The 14,840-nt window shown below is 39.7% G+C and overlaps 1 protein-coding gene across 4 annotated transcripts in view; it reads right to left on the bottom strand.

Moving 5' to 3' along the window:
- FGD6 (FYVE, RhoGEF and PH domain containing 6) overlaps nucleotides 1-14,840 on the bottom strand; it is a 107,614-nt gene that overhangs the window by 23,914 nt on the left and 68,860 nt on the right. For all 4 annotated transcript variants that reach the window (XM_007165873.2, XM_057557431.1, XM_057557433.1 and 1 more), the window contains one exon: nucleotides 2,641-2,691. In XM_007165873.2, coding sequence (XP_007165935.2) covers nucleotides 2,641-2,691 — 51 coding nt within the window. The remainder of the gene's footprint in view (nucleotides 1-2,640; nucleotides 2,692-14,840) is intronic.

Here is a 14,840-nt window from a genome sequence, read left to right as displayed (position 1 = left end):
GGAAATTACACACATTATTTTGTGAGTTGGGTTATTTAGCTTCACCTGTGTTTTATTCTTTTTATTAACCTCTTGCCTTTATTAAATGTTTCTGAATGCTTCAGTTTATCATCTTCATAACTAGATATAAAGAAAAAAGTCTATACTTTGTCTCCTTTTGGGCTACAGTTGTTCTCAATTCAAGACAGTAGTGTTCCCCTAGGGACACTTGGACATGTATAAGATAATTTTCGGTTGTCACAATGACTGGGAAGGTCCACTGGCCTTTAATGGGTAGGAGCCAGGGATGTTAAACATCCTGCAATGCTAATTAGAAATCCACACAAAGAAGGTTATCTCATATGACAGAAGCCCTATCATTGAGAAAAACTGGTAAGAGTGTTAAAGAAGGAAGCATGCCCTTCTGAGGCTGGTGTGGCAATGACAGTAGTCGTCACTAAAAGGACTATTAAAAAAAAAAAAAATCTATTTCCAGAAAGGGTTTGAGGTGTTTTGGTCCAGCTACTATACCTACCAAGGGATACTCTTTCTGGTACCAACCCTGTAGGTTCCTATAGTCTTTAAATGTATTATTATCACCATTATTAAAGGAAAGCTGTATTTCCTTATAGAGACTCAAACCACGTATCAGAATTTACTGTATCTGGCTCTCATCATGGCAGATATTCAAGAGGTGACCTTGGACACATTCCCTGCTTTCTGGCCTGCTTGAACTTCCAGCGGACAGGGATAAAAGCTTTAAAATTTAATGAATAGATGAAGTAATAAAGCTGCTGCTATTTGATCACCTGGCCTCCAAGCTCTGACTTCTCTCATCCATTCTGCAATTCTACTTTCCTCATATCATCCCTTTAAGAGGCCCTGGTGACTCTGTTCCTTTAACTCTTCTGCTTATCTTCCAAAGGTATATTAGTCTCATTTTCCCTCACCCTTGGGCAATCTCATCACTTTACTGCATTGCCTCTGGCCATACAGTGCACATCACTGTTAGCTGCTTATCCTAAGCCATGTCTTTGTTAAAGTGTGTAATTTTCTTTAAACAAGCTCCTTAATTTCTGACCATGTATTTGTTTTACCTGCAAAATGGAGCTAATAACTCACTTTCCTTGAAGGCAGAAGCCCTGGGACAGATGTTTTCTTGAGGCCCGATCTGCTAAAATCTGTCTAAAATATTTATCTTCATGAGACAGACTCTGACCTGGAATGCCCACTCTTCCTCTCGTCCACCATCTCTCATCAACTCATCTCTGGTTCCACTTCTCTCTAAGCAAAGCTCTGCCTCTTCAATCCTCACACTTTCCTCCGTCTTCCAAATGATTCTATACTGCTAAGTGCATCCTTACTTTAAAGCTATCTGCTTTGTTCTTTATCTGACAGGTATCATAGACTCTTCTCTCTCTTTTAATATTTCTTTATTTATTTCGTTATGCCGGGTCTTAGTTGCGGCACGTGGGCTCCCTAGTTGCAGCATGCAAACTCTTAGCTGCAGCATGCACGCGGGATGCAGCTCCCCAGCCAGGGATCGAACCCAAGCCCCCTGCATTGGGAGCGCGAGTCAGAACCACTGCGCCACCAGGGAAGTCCCTATCACAGACTTTCTTCTTCAACTAAATTATATGTTTACCAGAGACAAGAAGCATGTCATGTCCCCCACTCCAAACTTTTCCTTTAAAAAAGCACCTTTAAAAGCATAACACTTGCGAATAAAAGATGTTACAGAAGAAGTAAAATGATTAATAGAATGAATAAGAATCTCTACAAAAATGGGTTAAAAACCTTTCAGCTTTGTAATCTGATAATGTAAAGGATGCACAAGAATGTGATCAAAATTCATAAAATGAATGCCGTGGAGATGGATTTGTCTAATGTGTTTCTGTAGATTAGAACCAGGGATATACCTATGACATTTAAGAGGTAGTTTGGGAATAAATAGAAAGAAACACTACTCTCCTAAACAGAACTAAATCCTCGTGTGTGTGTGTGTGTGTGTGTGTGTGTGTGAGAGAGAGAGAGAAAGACAGCAGACATACATGCAAACACACACAGACACAGACACACACAGTGGATTATCCCATGAATATCAATGAGTCCCTTGTATTGTAATGGACTATTTTCCTTAAGTACTACTGGGGTGAGGGGGTGGAAGGATGGTAAGGCTAATGCCCATCATTAAACAGTCCCAGAATAATAGACTATTTTAGACCTTATCTCTAATTTGTGTAGTTTGGTCACTTCATGGACTCATGATTTTAAAGCTTGAAAGGACCTTGCAGATCAACTGGTTCAATCTCTGTTTTTGAAAGCAGTGGACATCTAGAGAAGGTGAGTGCACCCCGGCACAGAGAGACTGAGCCCAGGAGGACGAAGCTCCCTGACCACAGACTATGCTGGGACCACTCTCTCAGGAGGCTGGCTCCAATGGCTGCCTGACCATGGGCATCTTTTGCCCCTATAATTTCACTTGCATCCAGCACCACTTTATCTAGTTCTATTTTAATCTGCCTAAAACAGAGTTTAAAAAGGCTTCTTATGAATAAAACACAGTTTTGTATGTGGGTTTTGTTACGTTTTTACTTTCCAGGTTCAAACGAACATAATACAAAAACTTCTATAACACATGAGACCACAAAAATTGTTTACCTTGAGTGTCTCTGTAATCTCCAGCATCTTCTAAGAGATTTTTTAAATAGTCTAGAAAAGGAAAAAAAGTTATGGTATTTAGTATAATAAAGCACTAAGGAGAAAACATTTGTCTTTCTTATTCAATACTCTAGTCAGCCTTATTGGTTAATATACATATTCATTCTGCTTGTGCTACCTTTCTAAAAATGAAAGAATAAAAGCCCTGGGATCAATTTGAAATCAGGACACAGAATCAGAGCTAGAAAGAGGCTGAGAGGTTGCACTGGTGATTTTAGAGATGAGGAATCAGGCTACCGAGGACACGGTCTCACTCAAGTAATACAATCTCTCTGTGGCAGAGCCAGGACCAGAACCCAAACCCAGGTCTCCTGATGCCCAGTTCAGCTCTTTAACTCCAACACGCACAAAGTACCTTAATCTCAAGATCAGATGCATGTGTAGTACCAAATTTCAAGCATTAATAGATTGAATGTCTAAGGAACTCTGAGATTTGGCAATCTTAAGAGTCTAACAATGCCCAGAGCACCAGAAAAATGCAATACATATATCTAGACCAGTGGTTCTCAAATGGGGGCAGGTTTGCCCCCCAGGAGAAATTTAGAAATGTCTGAAGACATTTCTGATTATCACAACTGGGGAAAAGGGGATGCCACTGGCATCTAGTGGTTAGAGGCCAGAGACACTGCTAAACATCCTACAAATGCACAGGACAGCCCTACAACAAAGAATTATCTGCGCCGAAATGTCAATAGGGCTGCAGTTGAGAAACCCTGGTCTAGATGAAGATGGTCTGTAAACGAGTAACATGGTATATAGTGGTTCTAGTAATACGAAAAAAAATTTAAGGCAATAGGTTATATTTCATAAATCCTGTAACCAAGGAATATTATAGGATTTCAAGGTAATACTTCCTTCTCTGTTGAGAAATGCTGGATGACTTCCCATTAACTCTCAGATTAAAACAAATTCTATTTCCTGGAATTTCAAGTCCCCGTTACATGGTCCCTGTTGACTTTTCTGCTTTTCTCTCTTGCTACTGCCTTACACAGGCCCTTTGTTCTTAAGTCTGATTCTGCACAATTCCTTAAACACTTCCCATGTGTTCCCTGGCTCCATACTTCTTGTCTTTAATGTTCCCTTCTTCTGAATCCTTTCTCTGTCTCTGCGTATAAAAATTCTACTCATAATTCTTCAAGGCTCATCTCAAGTTCCTCCTCTCTTACCAAACTTTCCATTTGAAAGAAATATTCTTTCCCTTTGAATAACACATTACACAGCAGTTACTGTATGCCTTCTATCATTTTCTTTTTCATTAGACTCAAGGCTCCTGTGGGCAGGGCCTGCCTACATCTGATTCATCTTTCTATCTCTCATAGCACTTAGCCAGAGACTTCGCATGCAAGGGACAAGAAATGCTTAATGAATTTTAAAAAATGATTTTTTTTTAGACAGGACTGTGTCTGATTTTAGGTAAAAGGCAATAAAGGCTGAAACCAATCCTAATGCCCATGGGAGTTGGGAAATGGAAAGAGGAAAGTCATATTAAAAGACTGAATGCATTTTTATCAGATCCAATCTCCATTTAGCAATATTATGGAACAGATATAATTTCATCCCATGGATTTATTAAGTCATGCTCAAAGGCACAAAGGAGAACTTGGACGTTAGTGCCAGATTTTCAAACTTAATAGACGACTAACATACACACCCAACTGCTGAAACTATACATCTTTGACACAGTGATCCAAGAACCTGTGTGAGTCTAGACATGCACATTATAAATACCCAGCCCTGGCAACAAGCCACAGCGAGATATCGTGTATGACGATGTTAAGCTTCTGTGCACCACAGCATAGGTTCCACCTTGCCAGAGACCATCACAAGCAATTTAGATCTGAAAGTAATCTGAACATAAAAGTTGGAGAGCAATTCTTCCAACCAAATAAATAAGAAACCCACAAAAATTAACAAAATACATTGATTATACACTACACTTAGCCTCATCTGGAGAAGAAAAATGAACTTAAGCTCACTCTGACCCCACTCAGAATGCATTCCATATATAAGCCACGTTTAGTGAATCCAAATATTTAACTTTTCCATGAGAGCGACAGGGTTAGGGAGAAAAACCTACTCTTCTTGGGCTACTTCATTAATCAAAAGGGATGTTCCTTAAAGCTGCAGGTAGCTGAAGAGTGTGGAAATGAAAGCAGATTTACCTAAGTATCAGATTCATAGCAAGTTCCCATTTTGTCTTCAATTCTTGTTCTTCAATACAGAAGCATAACCACGCAAGCTGAGACATTTCTCTAAACCAAAAGAGGTCACTGGAAGATGTCCATATTAGGAAATCCTGACCTCAGAATCACTGTGCTGAGCCCAATAATCTTCTGAGTTACGTTTTCTTTCCTTGTACTCAAGCTCAGCTGCTGCTCGCCAACCTAAACTTTTAGGAACGAAGTGGAAATACACAAACTGGCTGGGCAGAAAACCCACGATGAAAATGTTGCAAAATCATGTTATTAATCAAGGAGAAAATGGGGTTAAGGTTTACTTTCCTTGCCAATTAAAAAAAAATCTTAAAACTCAACTTGCAAAATTCACCTTTCCAAAACTGAATTTTAGAAATTCAACTTTCTCATGTATTCATCCATATTTTCAGGGCATCTCACTGCAGTACCTACTCCTTTTGAGAACTTTTACCTTTTCTAGGAAGACAAGACCATGATCCCCTCAGTTAAGAATCACTAGTGCCTTAACTACAGAATGAGAAGAACGAGACTGATCACCCTGAGTCAGATGGAAGGAGCAATGGAATCACCAGCTGCCCCAGTGGCTGTCATAACCCAGGTGAAACGCAGGAAGGGAAACCAGACAGACACTCCTGCATTGGTCATTTGGAACTGTTTACTACATATCATTTAGGTCCTAGCATCCTGCTGGAGCTTCATTAAAAAATCGAGGAGAGCAGAGGAGTCATCTCAATTTGCCATGTTGGGCTTTTAGTATTCTATGACTTTCCTGTTTCCACCAAACCAAACAAGGATTTTTCAAAACTTCAGTAATAAAAATGCCTCAAATGCTACTGAGGTTATTTATATCAAAGAAAAAAAGGTTGGTACAGCATGCCTGGACACCACAAAATGTACTTTCTGGCCACCAGGTGGCATCGTTGATTAAAAGTTAATCAGTGCCCATCACCATCATCCAACATTAGCAGCACAAAACTAACCAAAACATAGCATGTGCAGTCTTAAGAGCTATGCAAGTTAACTTTGTCCTCATATATGAGGCCCAGAGTGAAAGAATGAGGACCCAACAAATACCATACCTTGTTAGAGGTCTAAGTTTTCAATACATGGGCTCCTAGTAAGCCTTACAATCCCTTGATTGCCTCATCAACGAATAATCAACTTAAAGCAGAAAATGATTCAGAGGTACAGTAACCATTTCCTAAAAATGAGTCATCTGTGGGAATCGGGGACTTTTTAATTCAACAGCACCCAGTCAGATTCCTGGACTGCGTGCTCAGAAACGGTTGATGGCAGAGCACAGAGGAAATTAGCATATAGGACGGGGTAACGTTCCAAAGTCAAGTGTTTTGAATTTAAGGACATGTCTTGCTTTGTATTATCTAGATTTCTTCTTTCCTCCCTACATATGTAATGAAATCAGCAACAAAATACAGAATTATGAGATCTAGAGAATAATAAGTCTAGTCAATTAAAGCCTGTTTGCCAAAATTTCAAATGTTAAAAGAAGCCACCTAAAATTATCCTGACTTGTGAAACAGAGTAGAGATTATTTTAAATACCAAAATAAAGATCAAGTATCAGGTTATAAGACAAACTGCTGCCATCTCGAAGGTGGCTTGGCGAAGGGCTCAAGAGCTCTTGTTGGGAGTGAGAAGACAGATTCTTACTTTCTTTGTCCAGCCATGTCTAGCAGAGGTATGTATGTGACTCTGACCATGTCCTGTGGCACTTCTGGGTGTCAGTATCCCCATACATAAAATAAGTAGGCTTGGCCCAGATTGAAAAACTAATGACTCTCATTCTAAAGTATCATGAAGCATACCACGAACATCTCTCTAAAACAACTATTTATTTTGAAGTATTTCCTTCTATTTTTATAAATGCTTGACTTTACTTAATTTTAATAATATATAGAATTTTATAGCACATTTAAAGTATTCTAACCCGTACATTTTTTTTAATACATAGGAGTAGTGAACATGCCACTACAGGGATATATGATATGGGATTTAGGTACTCTATTATTAGACTTAAGTCATTTTTTAGTTATCTTGTTTTGGCTGTTATAAGTTGGATGGCCATACATCCTAATTTGCCCATATGATTCTGCCATATAACTGTTGTCCAGGTATTACTATAAATGCTGCCCCTTGCACTCTTGAAAGGTACTGTGTTTGAATAATAAATTGTGTGATTATTTTAATTACAAGTAACAGTGGTCAATATCTTGATATATTTGTCTTTTTCTGTACTTCACATTTTGGGTGTGTATGTGAAGGGGGCAGAATATCAATGGTAATGAAAAGGTGTTTGTTTTTTTTAAGTACTTGATATATATCATGAGAAACCTTTCCTAAAAGGATATACCAATTTAAAATATCATTATTGGGGGCTTCCCAGGTGGCGCAGTGGTTGAGAATCTGCCTGCCAATTCAGGGGACACGGGTTCGAGCCCTGGTCTGGGAAGATCCCACATGCCGTGGAGCAACTAGGCCCGTGAGCCACAATTACTGAGCCTGCGCGTCTGGAGCCTGTGCTCCGCAACGAGAGGCCGCGATAGTGAGAGCCCCGCGCACCGCAATGAAGAGTGGCCCCCGCTTGCCGCAACTAGAGAAAGCCCTCGCACAGAAACGAAGACCCAACACAGCCATAAATAAATAAATAAATAAATAAAATTAAAAAATATATATATATCATTATTTATATATGAAAATACCAGCTTCACTAAATGATTGCCAGTTTTGTGTATTGTAGTTTTTTATTGCTAATGTAGTAGGGGCAACTGATAACTTATTTTAATCGATATTTATGATTCAGAGGATCTTAAACATGCCACAGTGTATTTATTATGTATACTTTTTCTGAGTGAATTGTTTGTTCATATTTTTAGTCCAGATACCTATAAAAGTTTTAATATTCTTAATGAAATAGTATTTTTTCGTATTTGCTACAAATATGTTTTCTGATGTACTGTTTATCTTTTAATTTCAACTATATTTTAAACCTTTATAATGTTTTTATTATATAGAAGAGTTGAAAGGTATCAATATTTTCCTTTATAATTTCTTTAATTTTGGGGGCTTAGAAAATCATCTCTCCTCCTCTCCCTACCCTGAGAGTTTTAATAAATAACCAATTTTATTTTTTCCCTGGTTTTCCTATAGTTTAATGCTTCATATGTAATTTTTTTTTTTTTAAGTTAAGACTTTATTTTTTTAGAGCAGTTTTATTGTTTAGAGCAGTTGAGGGGAAGGTACAAAGATTTTCCATATACCTTCTGCTTACACACATGCACAGCCTCCCTCAGTATCAACATCACCCACCAGAGTTGGGCATTTATTACAACTGATGAACCTACATCGACACATCATTAGCATCTAGAGCCCATAGTTTACATTACGGCTCACTTTGGTGTACATTCTATGAGTTTGGACAAATATATATAATGAAATGTATCCATCATTATGGTATCATACAGAGTATTTTTACTACCCTAAAAATCCTCTGTGCTCTGCCTATTTATATTTAGCTTTGATTTTATTTTTAGTGTATCCAATAATGTATGAATTTTAATTAGTTTTTCAAATTTTAACAGGTTATTCACCAAATAATCCTTCTATTGTCTTGCACTTCCTACTTTGTCAACATTAGATTCTTATAAACAACAGTCTATTTCAAGTTACCTCCCTATTCCAATGGCAGATAATTATTATTATTTTTAATCAATAGGTCTATTTTTGCAACGGTATTACGTGTCTTTAACTGTTGATGTTTTAAAATACGTATTGACTGATGTTTCCCTCTCAGAATATTCTTTAATGATATACTCTATTTATTACTATACACAAAATCATTTTGATATGTATCAATAAAATTGCAAACTAAGTTAACCTTAATGAGAATATGGAGTGTCAGCAACTAGTTAAAAGCTAAGTTAATGGTTCTATAGTGTCTAGTATCCCTTTAAGCACAAATGCTAAACCATGGGCTTCAGGAGGACCAGGAGCCTGAATTAATTATCCTTATATCCCCCAGCACCTAGAACAAGGTCTGGTGCATATTCAACAAATGTTTCCTTAATTTATGATGGACTAAATGACACTCATTTAGGGTTACCACTTCTTGCTCCATATTTTACTAAGCATTTGAGATGATACTCTGAGGGTCTAATTAAAAAGTGTTCCAGTCTCTGCTCTAATTCTCCTGCTTCTCAAATATTAGGTCAGTTCTGTCCTCTGAGAATGTGGCCCAGAGATGCCTAAGTTAGAAAAGTGACCTTTCCGGGCTCTCAGGTTCACAGATTCATGTTCTTGGAAAGCTGGCAATGCCTTTCTGTGAATTAAAAAGGCCACTTCTCCTGGGCTGATGCAGCCCCTTGCCAGGGCACACAATATGGCAAGCGGAGCGCTGGCTGGACTTAGAACTCAGCCGGGAGCCCTTGTCAGGGCATAGCCACATGAGGCAGCCCTGGTCTGTCTTACTTTGATAAGTCTGGTCCAGAGGTGGCATGCCCTAAGGACTCACAAACCAAACCTGATGCCAGGCTCGTCCTAGGACAAAATTTTGGATCAGATCTTACAATGGACAGAATCTCCCTTTGGTCCCTTTTTAGCAGGACATGTTGGCTTGGCATATACAGAATGCCCTTAGGGGAGTCAGACCCATAGGAAAGTCAACAAATGTAAACATCCATTATTTTGACTTCATTGAGACTGCTTTTCTTCGTGGATACATTTAAGCCTGCCAGTTTATCAAGTGAGAACCTCACACGTACAGAAATGGCCTTGACACAGGCAAGTCCCACTTAAGGAACCTCTTATCCAAATTTGGTCCCCACCACCCTAATAATTGAGGTTTGGGGAGATAAGTATATTTTACTACCCAAAGAACTGCTAAGTGAAGAATAAAGCAAATATAAACACCAAAGTGAATTCAAGTTTGACTGAATTTCAGTGTTTTCTCCAACTGGAACAGTTCCCTTTTTTTTTTTTTTTTTTTTTAATGGCCGTGCGGCTTGGGGGATCTTAGTTCCCTGACCAGGGATCAAACCTGTACACCTTCAGTGGAAGGGCAGAGTCCTAAACACTGGACCACGAAGGAATTCCCTGGAACAGTTCCTGATGTGAGCCCATGATTCTGACACATGCTAAGAGGGAAACTCTTTGGCGACAGACTCAGCTTGCTAGATCTTTGGCAAGGCCCATTCCAGCAATAGAGGCATTCGGTTACTTGCAGGGAATCCAAGTCAAATCTATACTGAGAATTGGAAAAAGAATGGCTTTGCAGTAATGTCTATGGGTAGAATTCAGAGGGTCTGCAAACTTGGACAGGCAAAACCAAAATTTCTACTAATCTCTAAGTGAAATACGGAATTTCATTACGAATATAGTCAACAAATCACAGTATTATTAATGACACCAGGGCTTTATCACCATAGAAATCGCATGTTTTTTTATATGACATTACGGTTGTTGCAGGCATCTCAAAATATTGCTTACTCTCACCACTACTTCAAAATCATGACAATTATTAGATCCACACCACCTCTTCCTATTTAATGTATTACCTAAAGAAGCACATGTATTACTCTGCACTCTTCAAAATTATTTTAATAACTTTATTTCAGGCCAATTGGTTTCCTCTTAATCTTACGAATTCTATTCTGTAACTTCAAAAATTACTCCGAGAAGAGATCCACAGGATTCACCACATTCCCAGAGGGATTCTGGTATAACCTTAAAAAGGTTAAGAACACTTGTTTTATATAGAAAGTGAGATTACATTTAAAAGCTATAATAGAACAAGCAGATAAAATGTGCTTACCTCTTATATCCTGAAGTCTTTCTGTAGTACTAAAATACTTCATGGACATAATTTATTACATATCATCTCTCAAAATACCTAATTCACAACTACGATTAAAAATGAATTGCGGGGCTTCCCTGGTGGCGCAGTGGTTGAGAATCTGCCTGCCAATGCTGGGGACACGGGTTCAAGCCCTGGTCTGGGAAGATCCCACATGCCGCGGAACAACTGGGCCTGTGAGCCACAATTACTGAGCCTGCGCGTCTGGAGCCTGTGCTCCGCAACAAGAGAGGCCGCGATAGTGAGAGGCCCATGCACCGCGATGAAGAGTAGCCCCCGCTTGCCACAACTAGAGAAAGCCCTTGCACAGAAACGAAGACCCAACACAGCCATAAATAAATAAAAATTAATTAATTTAAAAAAAAAGGCTTAAAAAAAATGAATTGCAACAGAACAAGAGCTGAGCTAATTACAACGGAAATTCTGAATGTTATCACCCTCCCATTTTACATGGACGGAGCTGCTTTGTATCAGGGCCTTTGGGTTCCTCAGAAAATAAATTCTTTGGCTGGTGTCCAGGACAGCCTCGCCTTTCATCAAGTTCTGCTCTAGAGAAAGTGTTAGAATGATTTTAGCCTATGGTTTTCAAACAAACACTTGTTAAGCAGAAGTTTGAATTTTCAGAAGCAAAAGTTTCAATTTTCAGTAAGGGATTTTTAAAAGTCATGCATTAAAAAAAAAAAAAAAAAAAAAAAGTCATGCATTAATTTGATTCTGATCTTTTGTCAAATCTGCTTATTAGCCTGTTCATAACTCAAATTTATAGCTTCAGAACAGAACAGATGTTTTTAATATCCCATTTTCTACCAACATGGGAAATCCTGGATTTCTAAAACCTAGAGGGAGTTAATGCCATCCCAGACTAAAGGCAAAGATTACAGGAAAAGTAATATAATATGTTGTTAAAGTCACTTATAAATATTTTGAACAAGATCAAAGAAACTACCTGATCCAAATTTAATCAAAGTTCAAAAGCCTTTCTTCCCCTCTGCAAATACAGAAATGGAAAAAATACTTCAGAGGAATTTTTAAATTATATTTTTCATTATATTTTCTCCACTATGATCCCCACTGATTCACCTTGTTTCAACACCAATGTAGTAGCTTTCCACAAATAAAAGGCTTTTCAGTGAAAAGTTTATAATACATATAACACAAAATAAAGACAAAAACAAACAAACAAAAAAAAACACCTAACAAAAAAACACCAACCCTAAAAGGATATATGATAGTCATCCCTGGATGGTAGAAGATGAAGAGGGAATTTTTTTTTTATAATATGTAACATATTTTTTATAGGCACAAAAGATCCCTTCAAAAAAAAAAATGTGACCCCTACAAAAATAAATCCTCAGAATATTCTCACTCAAACAAGTGACCAGGAGCTTCCCTGGTGGCACAGTGGATAAGACTACGTGTTCCCAATGCAGGGGGCCTGGGTTCGAGCCCTGGTCAGGGAACTAGATCCCACATGCATGCTGCAACTAAGAGTTTGCATGCCACAACTAAGGAGCCCACCTGCCACAACTAAGGAGCCCACGAGCTGCAACTAAGGAGCCTGCGTGCTGCAACTAAGACCTGGTGCAACCAAATAAATAAATAAATGAATTAATTAATTTAAAAAAATACCAGGGACTTCCCTGGTGGTGCAGTTGTTGAGAATCCGCCTGCCAACGCAGGGGACTCGGGTTTGAGCCCTGCTCCAGGAAGATCCCACATGCCGTGGAGCAACTAAGCCTGTGCGCCACGACTACTGAGCCTGAGCTCTAGAGCCCGCGAGCCACAACTACTGAGCCCGCGTGCCACAACTACTGAGCCTGCGTGCCACAACTACTGAAGTCCGTGTGCCCAGAGCCCATGCTCCGCAACAAGAGAAGCCACCGCAAGGAGAAGCCAGTGCACCGCAATGAAGAGCAGCCCCCGCTTGCCGCAACTAGAGAAAGCCCGCATGCAGCAACAAAGACCCAATGCAGCCAAAAATAAAATAAGTAAATAAATAAGTATTTAAAAAAAAAAAAAAAACCCTGGAGGAAAAGAAGTGGGGCATCTGGCTTTTCCTTAAAAAAAAAAAAAAGTGACCAGATCAATATAAATTTTAGGAATTGAGAAGAGGAAGAGCTGGGAGGGACCCTGAGGGGTTGGGGTGGCCCCAAAGAGTAGGACTGTAAGCTCCATAAGGGCAGGGACCACCACTGTGTTGTCTGCCAGTGTATACAGGTGCCCAGCTCAGCACCAGCCTGTATCAATACTGGTTGAATGAGTAGGTGATTGATTAATGGAGGTGAGAATCTGGCCTTGAAAGTCAGGTTTCAGGAGAGGGTAAGAAAATGAGTGCAGCTAGAACAAAGGAAAATAAGGTTTGGGCAATTCTTTGGTTATACAGAACAGGTTTATAATTGTGGTCTTTATACTGTGGATAAATCATTTTTTTTCTAAAGTAAGATTTAACTTTTTAGAGCAGTTTTACATTTACAGCAAAATTGAGCGGAAGGTATGGAGACTTCCCATACAGCTCCTGCCCCCACAAATGCACAGCCTCCCCTGTCATCAACATACCCCATCAGGGTGATCCATTTGTTACAATGGATGCACCTACACTGACACATCATGATCACCCACAATCCACAGTTTACATTAGAGTTCACTCTTGGTGGTGTACATTCTGTGGGCTTGGATAAATGTGTAATGACATGTATCCATCGTTATGGTAGGATAAGCAGGTTTTCAACTTTCCTAATAAGCAGAATAAAAGTGTATCTGTGAAATGATAGAAAACATATACACAGCTATCCCTTGGTATCTGTGGGGGATTAGTTCCAGCACTCCCCTCAGATACCAGAATCTGTGGATGCTCAATTCCCTTATATAAAGTGGTGTAGTACAGTCAGCCCTTCCTATTCATGGGTTCCGAATCTGCTGATACCAAGGGCCAACTGTAGGGTCTCTGCCCCCGGTTCCTTGCACAGAGCTCCCCAATCTTCGTAATTTTCTGAGAGATAAAAGCACTAGGAGTGGGACTCCCCTGGTGGCGCAGTGGTTAAGAATCTGCCTGCCAATGCAGGGGACATGGGTTCAAGCCCTGGTCTGGGAAGATCCCACATGCCACGGAGGAACTAAGCCTGTGTGCCACAGCTACTGAGTCTGCACTCTAGAGCCCGCGAGCCACAACTACTGAAGCCCGCGTGCCTAGAGCCCATGCTCAAGAGAAGCCACCGCAATGAGACGCCTGCACACCTCAACGAAGAGTAGCTCCTGCTCACTGCAACTAGAGAAAGCCCGCGCGCAGCAACGAAGACCCAATGCAGCCAAAATAAATAAATAAATAAATTTATTAAAATATATCATATCAAAAATTCATTAAAAAAAAAGAGCAGTTGGTGCATCTTTTGTTCTAATATCTGGTCTTTGACCCTAGTTCTGACACAAAGCCACCTTAGAATTTCTTAAGTGACAGTAGTGTCCTTTGTTATAATGAGGTGACTCTTGGTCGGCTCCTAGATGGGGACTGGTCACCACAAAGACCAAGCCATGATTAAAAGCTTAAAACTTTCAGCCCTACTCTCCATCCTCCAGGAAGGGGAGAGGGGCTAGAAGTGGAGTTAATGATGGGTCATGCTTACGTGATGAAGCCTCTATAAACACCCCAGAATACAGGGTTTGGTGAGGTTCTAGGGAGCTGGTGTGCCCAGAGAGGGCATGGGAGTTCCAACCACCATACCTTGCCCTAGGTACCTCTTCCATATGAAGTTCATTTTTATCTTTTAGCATACCCTTTTATAATAAACCAGTAAACGTAAACAGGTGTTCCCCTGAGTTCTGTGAGCCATTCTAGCAAACTTTCAAACCCAAGGAGAAAGCCATGGCAACCCAGATTTACAGTCGGTCGGTCAGAAATATAGGTTACAGCCTGGGACTTGCGAATGGCATCTGAAGTTTGGAAGGGTCAGGCTTGTGGAACTGAGCCCACTATCTCCAGGTAGACAGTGTCAGAATTGAATTGAATTATAGGACACATAGCTGGTGCTGAAGAGAGTCTCTTGGTGTGGGAAAAAAACCTATATATCTGGTGTCAGAAGT

The sequence above is a fragment of the Balaenoptera acutorostrata genome, chromosome 11 (assembly GCF_949987535.1).
Source record: "Balaenoptera acutorostrata chromosome 11, mBalAcu1.1, whole genome shotgun sequence".
Classification (NCBI taxonomy): Eukaryota; Metazoa; Chordata; class Mammalia; order Artiodactyla; family Balaenopteridae; genus Balaenoptera; species Balaenoptera acutorostrata.
Note: the sequence above shows the minus strand (reverse complement) of the source record. Positions and strands in the feature narration are given on the sequence as shown.